At 57.8% G+C, this 15,029-nt stretch overlaps 1 protein-coding gene across 1 annotated transcript in view; it reads left to right on the top strand.

The window, feature by feature from the left end:
- The window catches only part of CNTFR (ciliary neurotrophic factor receptor), a 30,593-nt gene extending 17,085 nt beyond the window's left edge, over window positions 1-13,508 (top strand). Inside the window, exons 3-9 of the mRNA XM_008141961.3 lie at window positions 42-275; window positions 6,926-7,043; window positions 7,176-7,342; window positions 8,420-8,583; window positions 12,074-12,254; window positions 13,187-13,355; window positions 13,433-13,508. Of these exons, the coding sequence (XP_008140183.2) occupies window positions 42-275; window positions 6,926-7,043; window positions 7,176-7,342; window positions 8,420-8,583; window positions 12,074-12,254; window positions 13,187-13,355; window position 13,433 (1,034 nt within the window). The 3' untranslated portion in view covers window positions 13,434-13,508. The remainder of the gene's footprint in view (window positions 1-41; window positions 276-6,925; window positions 7,044-7,175; window positions 7,343-8,419; window positions 8,584-12,073; window positions 12,255-13,186; window positions 13,356-13,432) is intronic.
- Window positions 13,509-15,029: the final 1,521 nt, after the last annotated feature.

Raw genomic sequence — 15,029 nt, 5'->3', positions numbered from 1 at the left:
TGACCTGTTCCTTTTGCTCTGTGTCCCCCCCACCCCCACAGAGGCACCCCACGTGCAGTACGAGCGCCTGGGCTCGGACGTGACTCTGCCATGTGGGACAGCCAACTGGGACGCAGCTGTGATGTGGCAGGTAAACGGGACAGACCTGGCCCCTGACCTGCTCAATGGCTCTCAGCTCGTGCTCCGGGGCCTGGAACTGGGCCACAGCGGCCTCTATGCCTGCTTCCACCGTGACTCCTGGCACCCGCGCCACCAAGTCCTTCTGCATGTGGGCTGTAAGTGTTGCTCCCAACCCCTCATCCCATCTCCTACTTCACTCACACGGGTTGTCAGTGAGGCCCAGACCCTTGGCGTAGATCAAGTCCCCTTCCTGTTGGTGAGGGGAGGAGGGCTGCCACATCCTGGCCCTTGCCCTCTGATTCCATCCCAGCCTGTTCTTCTGACTCTGAGCCAAGTCTTGCCCACTGAGTCCGGACCCCTGGCTGTTTTGCACATGTATCTCCCCCCCTGACCCCAGAAGTCTTTGAGATCCTGAAATCCTGTTCCTATGTCAGGATGGGTAGAGGAGGGCTGGTAGGTCGTGGCCCATTTGGGGCCTGGTGGGGAGTAATCCCGGGGTCACAGCTCAGAGCGGGAGCAGTCACATTGCACTGTATGCTCTCAGGGGATGGCCGTGAGAGCCTTACAGAGGGAAATAGGGCCTGGGGTTATACAGGTATAGTTACGGGCACTAGGGGAGACCCGGGAAAGGAGGAGTGGAGGTGGGGACAGGAGAGCAGAGCAAGAGGAGTCAAGACAACTGGCGGTACCAATCACTGCAACAAAGACACAGTAGGAGGGTCCATTGGAGCAGAAGATAGTAGGTTCCGTTTGGACAGTGTCTCTTGGTTTCCCTGGAATCGGCTCCCAAGATGAGAATTCATATGCCAGTAGTTTGTCAGGTGACGGAAACACCTGAGGGCAGTGGTCGGTGTCATACACTACCCTTTACCTCTTTGCACACAATATGCCACAATTGCCTAAATCCTCACAGCTTCCAACTACACGGTAACATTTAGTCTAGTCCAGTGGTCGGCAAACTCATTAGTCAACAGAGCGGCAAACCGCGGCTCGCGAGCCACATGTGGCTCTTGAGCCGCGGTTTGCCACCCACTGCCTTAGGGGAATGGGAAAATGATAGGACGTTAAGTTAGTCACTAAAAAGTTACCAGCCACGAAGTCTGGGCCACTGGAGCTTAATCCATTGGGGGAACTCTGGCCGCCCAGGCAGAACGTGAGCCTCGGAGGTCTCCTGCCAGGGGGCTGAGGGAGCTTGGGTGCTTACACACCAACTCCTGCCCATCCTTGGTGGGGGATTCTCCTGGGGTGGGGGGCGGGGATGCCGTCCATTCTCCAGCACTTTTGGCCTGGTGCATCAGCAGGCAATGCAGGCTTTGGTGGCCAAAGAAAGCTCTTAGGCAACTAACTGCAGTAGCACCGCGTATGGGTGAGGGATCTGTGGCACCGTCCATACCCGCTGTGGACACATGTGTTGGGGTCCTTGGGCGACAACCAGGAGTTGATGGCTGGTCGCCAGTGAATCTAATGGTCTGGGATTCAAGGGAGAGATCTGGGCTGGAGATGGGAATTTAGGGAGCTGTCAGCGTGCAGGCCATGGGAGGGATGAGGTGGCCAAGGGAGAGATTGTGGGATGTGGAGAGAAGAGGACCCAGAATGAACCCCGAAGACGATCACGGTGCAAGGTGTTGATGGAGAGAAATGAGCCACAAAGAGAGAAGGAGCCAGCAGGCAGGTAGAGGGAAGCCCAGGTGAATGGGGTTTCGCAGAAGACTTTGGAGAAGTCGGAAGGGTGAGGTTATCAGTGTTGCTGAGGGTCAGCATCGAGGTCCCAGCTAGAGGCTGTCATGGACAGAATAACTATGTAGAAACAGCTTTATTTATTTTCTCCTTGAGCCAAAGATTCAAGCTTCTCTGGCCTCATGCCAATTGGGTGACGCCCCCTCCACTGTAAAGATGGTTTCTTTACCCTCCCTGGCAGCTACTGAGGGGAGGAGATGCTTGAGGGTCCCGGGAGCAGACCCTTGCCCCCTGTCAGGAGATCGGTGTGGAAAACCAGGGGGAATGTTAGATTGAAGGGTTGCTCAGGGTCCTCCACAAAAACACGGACCCCCCAGTAGGGCTAGAGGAGGGGTGGAATATGTTTTGGTGGGGATGTTCCTTTCCTCACAAAAGCCTTTGTTTGATATGTTTAAACTCTAGAGAAGGCTTTCCTTGCCAAACAGCTTAGTTGTAAGCCAGGAGTGGAGTGACCCCTGTTGTCCAGACCTAGAAATGCAGGACCAGCCTAGAGGAGTCCTCCACGACCCACCCGACCCACCCCAAGTGGAGAATTCAGCCCCTCCCCCACCCCCGCCCCCCCCCCCCCCGCCTTGCTGGAGGTTGGGGTGGGGAGGTTGCATATACTGAGTGTGAAGCAAGAAGGATGAGGCCAACTTGGCATTGTCACTCACACTCCTGACTTCTCAGTTGATTTCCCCCAAGTCTTCAGGATGGACAAGGCTGGCAGTCATGGCTGGGCCTTGGGTGACACTGGGCCCCCATTCCTGATGACTTGGTCTTCTTTGAAGGAATTGGTCTAGAAGTCATTACTAGAGTCCGTACACACAGAACATGCCCACAGCTGCCCTGTTGTGACCAGAGCCCAGACTTTTACATATAGTCCTGACCACTCCCAGGCCCTGCCTGTCGGAGAACAGCTGGCCGTGAATTGGCTGTGGCATTAGTAACAGGTACTTATCTCCCATTGCCTTATTTCCTCCTAAAGAGCTGGCCAGAGGAATAGGGGACATTAATCATGATTGTCTCAGTCACTTTCTATTAGTAACAAGAGACTGGGTTTGGCAACACTCAATATCAAATTATCCTTCTTGCCAGCACTCAGAGAACAGGACACATTTACCCCTGATTTGTGGGTCATTCAAAACAAAAATTATTTAATGTTTATCCTAAACATACATGATTTTTAAGTCGCTATTTCCACAGGAACCTGATCATAAAAATATTTTGTTGAGTCCTGGGCGGTTTTGCTCAGTGGATAGAGCATTGGCCCATGGACTGAAGGGTCCCGGGTTCGATTTCAGTCAAGGGCACGTACCTCGGTTGCAGGCTCGACCCCCTGCCTGGTTGGGGCACGTGCAGGAGGCAACCAATGGATGTGTCTCTCTCACATCAATGTTTCTCTCTGTGTGTCTCTCTCCAGCCTCCCTCCCTTCCACTTTCTAAAAATCAATGGAAAAATATCCTTGGGTGAGGAATAACGAAAACAATAAAATAAAATATCCTGTTGAAAGTCCTCTTAATCAGACTGATCCCTGAATTGCTTTCTCTTGATCCACCTTCCTGCCCTCAGGTGGATCCCCACAAACAGCCCTGGGGAGTCTCCTGCCTAGGGCAATGAAGGCGCCCCCCTCCGCACTCCCCCCATTAGTAAATAGGATCACAGGGTTCCCTTTAATAGTCTTTTGTTTACTAGACACAGCTGATGCAGTGTCATTCTGTTTTTAAGCTAAAACAAATCCAAGATTAATCCGCCAACTTTAAATTGGACAGTTCCTTATCCAGTTTTTTAACATTTGTGTTTGATTGGTCAGGATGGAGGCTCCAGACCCCCTTTTCAGCATTACTTTGCCCTCAGCCCTGTTGGCTGGGAAGGAAAGAGCAGCCTGTGGGAGGTGGGGGGGGAGGGGGGAGCATTTGGGAGTCCAGAAGTTGGGGTATATCAAGGGATGCCACAAGATGAGGTTGGGACAGGCCATGGCCCTTGAATGCCAGGCAGGAGGAGTGTGGGTAGGGCCTGGGCAGGGCTGGAGCTGGAAGGGTCCTGCCCTGCCCAGCCTGATCTGGGCTGGCCAGGGTTGTGGGCCGCCTGCCCCTCCTTCCTCTCTGGGCCTCGGGCAGGCCTCGTGCATGCCGGGGGCTCCAGCCCAGGCGGGCTGGCGAGATGAGAGGAAAAACATGCGGTTTGGTGGGCTGGACATGGAAAAACAAGCCAATTAGGAGGAAAACAAACAAAGCCCGGGCCAGCGAGGGCACACGCACACACACGCGCACGCACACAGAGCCCCGCGTGGGACCCAGGGACACCCTGCCACTTGGACGGCATCACTTGGACATCTCAGGAGTCCCCACAAGAGGCAACGCGGGATGCCTGGGCATCCGGAACACGCCCAAGCTCATAAGATATGTATGCATGTGAGCTCTTTCTAGCACGCTCTCACACAGTGTTCAGCTCATACATGTGAACACACTTAGAATTCTGGGCACCTTCCCACACCCAGTTTGAAAAATACATTCAGGCTTAGACTCCATCTTGCATACAGTGTCTCAGGTATGCAGTCTTGCTGTCACTGTGTTCCAGACCTGGCAGCACATTTACACATGCACTTGCAGGGTGCCCCCTGCACAGCCTTACACACATAGACGGTCTCAAACTCGAGCAGCCTTTCCCTGAGTCACACACACAGCCAATCACACAGTTCCACGACTGCCCAGCGTCTCAGTCACACACATGAAGCCTCTCAAGAGTTACACACACAGCCTCACGACTGCACTGTCTTAAAAAACTGCACTCGCAGCAGGCCTCCTGCTCGCACACTGTCCCACAGCCTCACACTTGGTCTCTCGCAGCACCCCCACCTCCGCCCACCCGGCCCCTCAGCTGGGCTCCAGCTGCAGCAAGTCACTCCTTTTCTTCCTTTTCTTTGTTTTTCTTTCCTCCTTTTCCCTCTGAGAAACCTGGTCCCTGTCAGGAAACCCAAGCCCTTCCCTACTCAGGGCCCAGGGCCAGGCAGGAATAGCCAGATGACAGACAAAGCCCTGCCTGGCCCCCCAGCCCTCCATGACCTGCCCAGTTAGAGAGGGAAACTTGTTTGAGGGGGAGGCTGGTTTGAGGGGGGACGATGGTCTGAGGAATGGGAGAGGCTGGTCAGTGGGGAGGCTGGCCGGGGGAGGGGGCCTGTGAGGCCAGTGCCATGGCCCGCGCTGCCCTCCCGAGAGTCCCAGGCGGCAGGGAGCTAGCTGACTCTGCAGGCTTCAGTCCCCACCCCCCCACCCTCCCCCCCAGCGCCCTTCTCCTTTGAAGCTGGGGGTGAGGGGGGGTGGCGGCAGAAGGGAGGAGTGGAAGCTTTTCAGCCGACCTCGGAATGTCCTTTCCTCCTGGGGTGGCTGCCAACTCTGGCCTGGCCCACAGGCCCCCACAAGGCACTTCCTGTGTCCTTGGCCGCCCCCCACCCCACCCCCACCCCACGCCTCTGTGCCCCTGGGCAGATAGGGAAGGGATACGAGAGGCACACAGTATGAACATGAAACAGACATGAGATGGACACGGGGCCAGGAAGGCTTCCGGGGGAGGCAGACAGCAGGGAGCAGAGTGCAGGTTGCCCCTCGTGGGGGCTCAGCTGGGCTCCGGCTTTCCCTCGCGGGCCTGGGGCGTGCAGCTGCCTCTGCCATGGCATTGCCCACTCCACCTGCGACACCGGAGCTTCCCGATGCCTCTCAGAGCCCCTCCTCTCTCCGGCTGCAAAGCCAGACGGGGCGCCGGGGGGTCAGCACAAATACATACGTACATACTCACACATGCTGGACATGTATGTACACAAAATCACACTGAGTCACTCACGGTCACGTGCACACTGTGGACGAAAGCCCACAGTTCCCCATGTGTCACCGTGGCCACTCAGCAAGCATAGGCATGCACTCCCCCTCACCGCCCCTGGCTTATTGAACTGCCCCCTCCTATTTCCTGTCCACCTGTCAGGCAGGGGGCGGGGAGGGAGGGAGGGGGCACGGCAGGGAGGTGTCAGTGTCCCTGGAGCCACTGAGGACATTCCTTGCCTGGGTCGGATCACAGAAGCTGCCTCCTTCCAGGAACCTGAGCCGGCTGTCCTCACGCCTTGCCCAGTGCCGGAGGGTGGGACAGCTGGGCTAAGTGCTCATGGCATCGGAGTGTGGTTAGACAGCAGAAAAGACGCCCCAAGTGTATTTGTGTGGTCCTGTAGGTGGTATCCCCATCCGGGGGTACAGGCCCAGCTTTGACTTGCTGTGTGACCCCAGGCAGGTCCCTCTCCCTCTCTGGGCCTCCCCTTTTCGAAGTGAAGACAGCTGCTGACCATGTAAAGGGCTTCTTAAAGGGTCTCTGATGGAGAAGCCAGGGCGAGGGCTGGGATGAGGTCCCCACCAAGGGAACAGCAGCTTCCTCTCAATAGGCAAATGCACACATGCAATCATATGTGGGCACACTGAGAGCCATGCACATAGGTGCTCCTACACGTGTACCTACATCCCGTCACGGGTCACTTGTTCGTGTCATACATGGAACACATGCCCACGCATGCAGACACGTACAGATACAAACGTGGGCAGCCACCCAATGCTGTTCTTCCTGTGGAACCACCAGGCCTGTCCTCATGTTTCTCATTCTCTTCTGAGAGGAAGCCTGGGGTGTCTTCTCCAGGGAGTGCACCCTGATCATCCCAGCAACCAGGCTCCCTCCGGCCTCTGTCACCCAGTTTGGGGATGGACACAGTGTGGCAGGAGATGGGGTTGGTCTGATTCCCCCAGACATCACCTCCATCCTGTGATTGATGAGCTGAGGCCCGCAGCCCCCTGCTCCCCACAGTTCCCGCCTCCATTGAGCAGGTGGGGGGTGCTCCCTCTCCTTACAGCCCTTGTTTTTCTTTAATTAAACATCTGGCTCTCTGTGGCCTGGGAAGCCTCAGACCCTCGCTGACAGTCCCCCCGCCCCAACCTCTGGCATTGCTGATGGGTTGGAGGGGGAGAGCTGGGGTTCTGGGGCCCACCTGTCCCCATACCAGTCCAGGGGGCTGGGGGCTCCAAGAATGCCTTGACCATGCTGTCTTCACCCCAGTGCCGCCACGGGAGCCCGTGCTCAGCTGCCGCTCCAACACTTACCCCAAGGGCTTCTACTGCAGCTGGCATCTGCCCGTCCCCACCTACATCCCCAACACCTTCAATGTGACTGTGATGTGAGTAGACACGCCTGCGACCCAGTTACAACCCTGACCTCTGACCTCTCCCAACCCCCCCCACCCCCGCCCCACCTGACCCTTGATTTTGGTAACAGTGCCTGGGCCTCACACCCCCCCGCCCCGCCCCAGGCACGGCTCCAAAATCATGGTCTGTGAGAAGGACCCAGCCCTCAAGAACCGCTGCCACATCCGCTACATGCACCTGTTCTCCACCATCAAGTACAAGGTCTCCATAAGTGTCAGCAACGCCCTGGGCCACAACGCCACAGCCATCACCTTTGACGAGTTCACCATTGGTACGTGGGAAGAGGGGGTCCCCGCTGCCTACTTCAGTGGGAGTGTGTGAGTAGGTATGTGCCAGAGGCATATATGAACATTGGTGGGATGTTCACACTTGCACACAGGTCTATATGGTATATATACACACGTGTGCATATATGCGTGGCATGTGTATATACCTATAGACATCGGAGTGAGTGTCCTTTACCTGCAGGGGCCGAGAGACCTCTCCAGCAACTCTTCCCATCATCTCTCTGGCTCCCACAGCATTCAGGAGGGGGAAGGGGGGGGGCTGGGCCAGACCCTTGTGCAGCTGCAGCCTCCACCCCCCCACGCACACACTAATAGCTTCCTTACGGCCTGTGATGAATGAGGTGTCAGAACAGGAGACAGGAGTGGGACAGATACTGCACTCTCCCCAACCCCCATCCCAGCCAGACCCTCTGCCTATCTCTGCTCCATCCCGGACAGACCTCCTGCCTTCTCTTACTGCTAGCCAGACCCAGCCAGACCCTCTGCTTGCCTCCCCACCCCGTGGTTGGGTCCCCAGGCAGACCGTTTCTACATGAGCTGGGCCCTTATATGCGCCCATCAAATCCTCAGCCTACCTCCAACCCAGATCTGCACACCTGTGGACTGTCTTTCAGCCTTGTCCCACAGAGCAACTTCAAACCCAGACTCTTCTAAGGGAGGCCATGTCTCAGTTTGGAAATGGGAAAGTTGAAGTGAAAAGCCAGGCTTGGGGGGGAGTGTATGATGCCGGTGCAGAAGGGGGGTGATCCAGGTGACGATGGGGGTGCTGGCAGAACCATCATATAGGCTTAGTAATTGGGATACTGGTCATCATAAGGACGGGTGGGGATGATGGAATGAAATTTGGGATGTTGACATCATGAGCTAGTGACAGTGACTATAATACAGTCATGTGAAGTGAAAGGAATGAAATGGCTGTTAATGGTGTTGCCAGACTTAACAGAGAAGAGGGATGGCAACCGTGATGATGATGACGGTGGTTGGTGACGTGAGGTGGCGGACATGGTGGCCGGGTCGTTCTCAGAGATTAGTGTGGTAACAAAGCTATGTCTCCTGAACAGTGAAGCCGGATCCTCCAGAAAACGTGGTAGCCCGGCCGGTGCCCAGCAACCCTCGCCGGCTAGAGGTGACATGGCAGACCCCCTCAACCTGGCCCGACCCTGAGTCCTTTCCTCTCAAGTTCTTTCTGCGCTACCGACCCCTCATCCAGGACCAGTGGCAGCATGTGAGTGCCCTCCCCTCCCCTGCCCAGAACCCATGTGAGTGCCCTCCCCTCCCCTGCCCAGAACCCATGTGAGTGCCCTCCCCTCCCCTGCCCAGAACCCATGTGAGTGCCCTCCCCTCCCCTGCCCAGAACCCGAGTGCCTGTATCCCCCCTGGTAACTGTTCCAGTGTGAAGCCTGAGGGCAGTCAGAGAGGCTTTCTGAGGGGGGAAGCCACCAGGCGGGCCTGGGAGGGTGGATGGAGCTGAGGGAGGTGTCCTCTCTACGGCCCTGAAGGGTTCCTGGTGGCTCCAATGAGATGGGAACACGTCTGTCTTTGTGGCTCCCTAGGGTTGTAGAGAGAGATGCTGGAAGGGAGGTGGCAGGCAGGGCAGGCAGCTTCCTGACTTCTGGCTCTCAGCCCTGACCAGGCATCTCCCTCTTACACTGTGGCCCAGTCTCTGGGCCTGTGCTGGACCCAGCGTCCGGGACAGCCCCGTCCTCAGGACTCACAGATGGGCTCAAAGGGTCAGAATTAGGCAGTGGAGTCAAGTTTGGTGCAGGGTGTGAGTTCAGGCCGTGACTAGTGTCAGGACTCCAAAGTCAGATTTAGCGTAGGGGTCAACTTAAGGTTATGGGGCAGAAGGTGGCCTGGGCTGGGAACTAAGCAGTGGACAAGGGATAGTGTGGGTCAAGCTGTGGTCTGGGATGTTAATCAAGCTATGATGGAGCGCTCTGGGGAGCAGACAGGGGGTTTGGGACATACTTGAGGTTCTTTCTCCTTGAGAGCCCTGGGTCCATCGGGTTGTGGGCGCTGTGTTTGGCCCACGAGGTCCATGCGCTAGGACTGGGGCTGGGAGGGTGCCCCATGGGGCAAGCCAGGCTGGCACCTGGGGGTCAACTTGTATCCCCACCGCATCCACCAGGCTCCAGCCCCATCTCCTCATGCCCCGCTCCCAGCTAGCCTTTAAAGTGCGTAATTCGATTCCAGGATGCCTGTCCGGGTTGCAGGCCTGGCCCCCACAAAGGCTGCTCACACGCTCACATGTTCCCTGACAGAGTCCGGAGTCCCTCCCGCCTGGCCAGCTGCCCAAGCCTAATGCATTGCTAATAACCAGGGTCTAGTTTCACAAGCCCCCCTCCCCGGCTAACGAGCTACAGGCAGCAGCCCCGCGCGCGTCGCGGCGCACACGCCTTGCAGTGGACCTGGCATACTGCCCACCACACACACGGGAACATGCACACACACACGTGGTCCTCAGGAGGAACCACGCTGCATACATGCATGTGACTAACACTTCAAAGCCGCGCACTGGCTTGCACCATGGGCAGGGTCGACCCCACACGGAGGTGGGCAGAGCAAAATGCGTGGGGCTCTGTGGCACGAGTATGTGTGGCCTGTGGCACATGCTAGCCCTATTCCACGTCTCATTGGCATTGCGGTTGGCCAGATTTATGGCCTTTTTGAACTTGCGTTTTGCTCTGAATAGGATCTTCTCTCCCCGATTCTTGATCTTAGAGAGAGGCAGGTGTATAATTGGGGGTGGAGGGTGTGGAGGGTGTGGAGGGGGAGAGCAGAGAAAAACATCACTTGGATTTTCAGGAGGAAATGAGAGATACAGTCCAGGAATCCATGGGCACCATGAGGCCTGGCAGGAGCTGTCCTGCCCGTGGACAAGGGGGAGGCAAATACTGGGACCCAGCTTGGGTTTCCCTTCCCAGTGTCTTCTGCTCTGGCCCTAACTCGGCAGGGAGGACGGGAGACTGGATGGAGGACTCAGGGGTGAGGCCAAAGCCAGCTACTGGAATTCCTGCCAATTGAAGATCCATTCTCTTAAGGAGGTGGATTAAGGGATTAGTGACAACCTAGCAAGAAGGGCCCAGGCCTAGGAGCTGTGGCTGCTGCAGGGCATTGGGCTTCTGGGACACATTCCTAGAGGTATGGTGCCCACCATGGGCCCACCAAGGGGTAATTTGATCTGCTCCCCATGGCTCTTCCTTTGGGGAAAGGCAGATGTGGAGGTCTGGGAGACAGTCAAAGGAGGGGCTTGGGGGCTGAGTCCGGTTAAGAGGAAGGAGGAGCTGAAGGAGCCGGGGCTGCTCAGCCAGAGGGAGTCTTTGCAGAGCAAAAGGGGACTGGGGACCAGGGATGGAACTGGAGCCCAACTCCAGGAGAGGAGGGTCTGGGGGGCCCACCTATCTTCCAGAGCTGGGCGATGGACTTACTAAGCCCAGATCTGGGCCCAACGTGGTTCTCACCCTGACCCTGACCTTGACCAGTGCCTCTTGCCTCAGGGCCACAGGCTCAGAGGGAATAGGAGGGGCTTCCCACTTCACTTGGACTGAGCTGCACACACACAGATACACATACACACGCATGCATGCATGTACTCACAGCCTCTTAGGGCAGGTAGCACAGACCCCAGTTTTCTAGGATGGGGTGTAGCGGGGGTGGGGGTGGGGGGTGGGAGGAGATTCGAAGGGGGACCAAAGAAGCCCAGAGGCCAGACGTGGCCCAGAGCAGCCCCCTCCTCCGCCACCCCCACCGGCTGCCCCTGTTTACGAGGCGGCTTAATGAGGCGGCGGGTGCCGCTGAGATGAACCAGAGCTCCGCCTGGGCCTGGGAGGGGCGCTGGACAGGCAGGCAGGCCGGCCTGCAGGGTGGGGATGGGGAGACCTGCTTGATAAGGCCGGCTGGGGCGGGGGTGGGTGGTGATGCCTCGAGGAGGAAACGGAGCAGCTGTCCTGCTGTCCTGCCACCCTGGAGCCGCCCCCACCCTTTTCCGCCTCAGGCAGGGCCATAACCACATTGAGGCCTTCTGGAGGGGAGGCCAGATGGGGCCAGGCTGGTGGGTGCACTGGGCACTCGTGACAGAGCTGACGGAAGTCTGGTGCTTCCCATGTGCGTGAGTCCTCATTACAACTCTGCGAGATGGGTCGTTAACACCGTTTTACAGATGAGGACCGAGAGGCCTGTGGAAGTCAAGTGGCCTATCACCTAGCTGGTAGGGAACGGAGCTAGAATTTGGACTGAGGCAGCCTAGCTCCTCATCTGTGTTTGTGAACTGCTCCTTCCTCTGAACTGCTCCTGGGTGGGAGCAGGCAGCACAGTGCCGTCCTGCCTCACCCTGTCACTCTCGTCACCTCCAGGCTGGGACTGAGGACAGGTCTCGGGCGGGGGTTTGTGACCGAGCTGGGATGACCGCAGAGCCCAAACACCGATGAGAGTTCCCCTTTATTCTCCCCTAGGGGTGCTTCCAGTCACCCTGCAGATTTCCTCCCTCTCCTTCGGACCGTCTTCCCCCCTGGGGGTCTCCTCCTGAGGTGTCTTTATTCTCCCGCAGGAATATTCTCAATGTCCCCTCACTCTCCCAGGGGAATCTTCATTCCTCCCGGGGGTGTCTTCACTCCTCTCCCCAGAAGCGTTCTCACTTCCTCTGGGGGTGCCTCACTCTCCTGACTCCCAGGGGTCCCTCCCCCCACCCCACCCCCACCCCTGTGGTCTGGCTGCAGGTGGAGCTGTCGGATGGCACAGCACACACCATCACGGATGCCTACGCTGGGAAGGAGTACATCATCCAGGTGGCAGCCAAGGACAATGAGATCGGGACATGGAGCGACTGGAGCGTGGCGGCCCATGCCACACCCTGGACCGAGGAGCCACGACACCTCACCACGGAGGCCCAGGCTCCCGGTGAGCCTGTCCCCACCCCCAGCCTGCACTGCTGCCTGGCTTTGTCCTGCTCCCTCCAACTCTTCCTGGGCCTTGGACCCTCTGACCCTCAGCTGTGGCTGCCACATTTCCACTTGTCTGTCCAGCCCCTACTGTTCCTGGTTCTTTTTTTAAAAAAATAAATAAAAATAAATAAACACACACAACACACACACACACACACACACACACACTGAGTGGCCAGATTATTATGATCTCTGAACGTATAATAATCTGGCCACTCAGTGTATATCCTATATAATAAAAGGCTAATATGCAAATTGTCCCCTCGACCAGGAGTTCGAACAGCAGGCAGGCCAGCCAACAGCCCATGTCCCCTCCCCCTGGCCAGGCTGGCCAAACCCCACCCATGCACGAATTCATGTACCGGGCCTCCAATACACACACACACACACACACACACACACACACACACACACTGAGTGACCAGATTATTATGCATTCAGAGATAATAATCTGGCCACTCAGTGTGTGTGTGTGTGTCTGTGTGTGTGTGTGTAACTGATTTCAGAGAGGAAGGAGAGGGAGAAAGAGATAGAAACATCAGTGATGAGAATCACTGATCGGCTGCCTCCTGCATACCCCCCACTGGGGATCGAGCCCCCAACTCGAGCATATGCCCTGGACCGTGACCTCCTGGTTCATAGCTCAATGCTCAACCACGGAGCCACACCGGCCAGGTTGTTCCTGGTTCTTGCTGTCTGGACGTTCTTGGTGGAGGCCGTTGGGTAGAGGGATCATCTCTAAGCCTCGGGGAACCAGAATCTGCCTGATGGGGGAGGCAGGGGCGGTCTGATGGGGAGTCAGCGCTGGGGTGATGCCGGAAGCAGGAACAGAGCTCCTCACGAATCTCCAGCCCCGGCCCTGCCCTGAGTTTCCCCCATGTTCCCCAGAGACCACGACCAGCACCACCAGCTCACTGGCACCCCCGCCCACCACGAAGATCTGTGACACCGGGGAGCTGGGCAGCAGCGGAGGACCCTCTGCACCCTTCGGGACCAGTGTCCCTGTCACTCTGGCCCTGGCGGCCGCTGCTGCCATCGCCAGCAGTCTCCTGATCTGGTGAGTGAAGGGAGGCTGGACAGCGGAGGGGAGCCCACCCCTCCCTCATCCCTCACAGCCCCGCCCTGTCTCCCCAGAGCCCGGCACCCTGTGAGGACACGCCAGCGCACCTGCAGAGGAGCAGGAGGCCGGAGCTGAGCCCGCAGACCCCGGTTTCTATTTTGCACACGGGCAGGAGGACCTTCTGCGTTCTTTTCAGACACAATTTGTAGAGACCCCGGCGGGCCCGGGCCTGCCACCTCCCATCCCTACCACACCCCACCGGCCCCCGACTCTCCCCCAGAGGAGGAGGGCCACGCAGCTAACCCACCCACCAAAGACCACCTCACCCCGACCCTGCCCCCTCGGGCTGGACCCTCCAACGCCAGCGACTCCCAGGAGCCCGTGGGGGCCTGAGGGGAGCCCCTCACATCCACAGTTTCTCCTCCTGCTCCAGCCTCCTGTCTGTCCCAGGGTCTCTGTTGCCACCATCAGATTATAAGCTCCTGACACTGGGGGGGCCCAGCCATCCCCCTCCCCCCAGCGCCCATACTTTTCAGTCTCCCACCTCTACTCCTGTTTTGTACAACCCTCCCCTTTCCCTGCTCCGACCCCACAGTATTTAATGCCCTGTCAGTCCCTTCTAGTCTGACTCAATGGTAACTTGCTGTATTTGAATTTTTTATAGATGTATATACAGGGGAGGGGAGTGGGGGGGTTCTCATTAAACGTCACCATTTCATGAGTCCTTGGAACAGACCTGCTTTGGGAAGGTTTTCCTCTTCCAGGGACCCCTCCTCTCAGGCCTGGAGGAGGAAGAAATTACAGTTGGGGAGAGACTGCTTCTCTGTAAGGTATGGCTCCCTGGAGGTCAGGGGCAGACTTGTGGGGAATGAGGGGTCGAGAGAGGCAGGTACCATATGGTGTCCAGTCAGTCCTGGAGGCTCCTGGGTCCTGGCAAGGCAGAAGCCTGTCAAGGGTCGTCTCCAGAGCTGCCCTCCAGGAGTGCCCAGGCCTGGGCGTGACCCACTGGGGCAGAGAAGCAAGGAGGTGCGGCTGTCAGCCCTGCATCCAGGAGACACAGTCCAGAGGTTCTAGCGGGTCAGGCCTGGGGCTCAGCCAGGCCACAGGGCTCAGCGTGCAAGCATCCTGGGCCTGGGCAGATGAAGGCGCCACTGGAATGTGACCAGGGGTCAGACCTGTGCTTCAGGACGGGAAGTGTGAGGACAAGGTTTACCCGGGGTTAGATGTAGTGAGGCCACGGTGTGAGCCCGGGGCGATCGGGCTTTGGTTTTACGGGGTGCCCAGTCCATCTCCACAGCCTGCCCACACCCTTCCGGTTCCCAAACTGGGACTCCTGGGTCCCTTGATTCCTCAGAGGCAGGCCCCTGGCTGCCACAGGCCTGGCCAGGTCTGGCCCCTCCTGTAGAAGCCGCCTCCCTGTGGACCCTCAGCTGAGAGTGCCCCGGGGCTGGGGCCGAGTGGGTGGGCACCTCTGGCTGGGTGGGGGCAGTGTGAGACGAGAGCCCTGGTCTGGGGAACGAGGCATGGCTCTGCTCTGAGTGGCTGGAACAAGAGAGAAGTGGGATCAAGGCCATGTGCAGTGAACCTGGGCATACACTGCCCACAGCAGGTACGGACACTGCACTCCAAGCTTCGAATCCCCTGTCACCCCCTCCCCACCCCAATTCAAAT

Source organism: Eptesicus fuscus, chromosome 15, assembly GCF_027574615.1.
Source record: "Eptesicus fuscus isolate TK198812 chromosome 15, DD_ASM_mEF_20220401, whole genome shotgun sequence".
NCBI classification, from domain to species: domain Eukaryota; kingdom Metazoa; phylum Chordata; class Mammalia; order Chiroptera; family Vespertilionidae; genus Eptesicus; species Eptesicus fuscus.
Note: the sequence above shows the minus strand (reverse complement) of the source record. Positions and strands in the feature narration are given on the sequence as shown.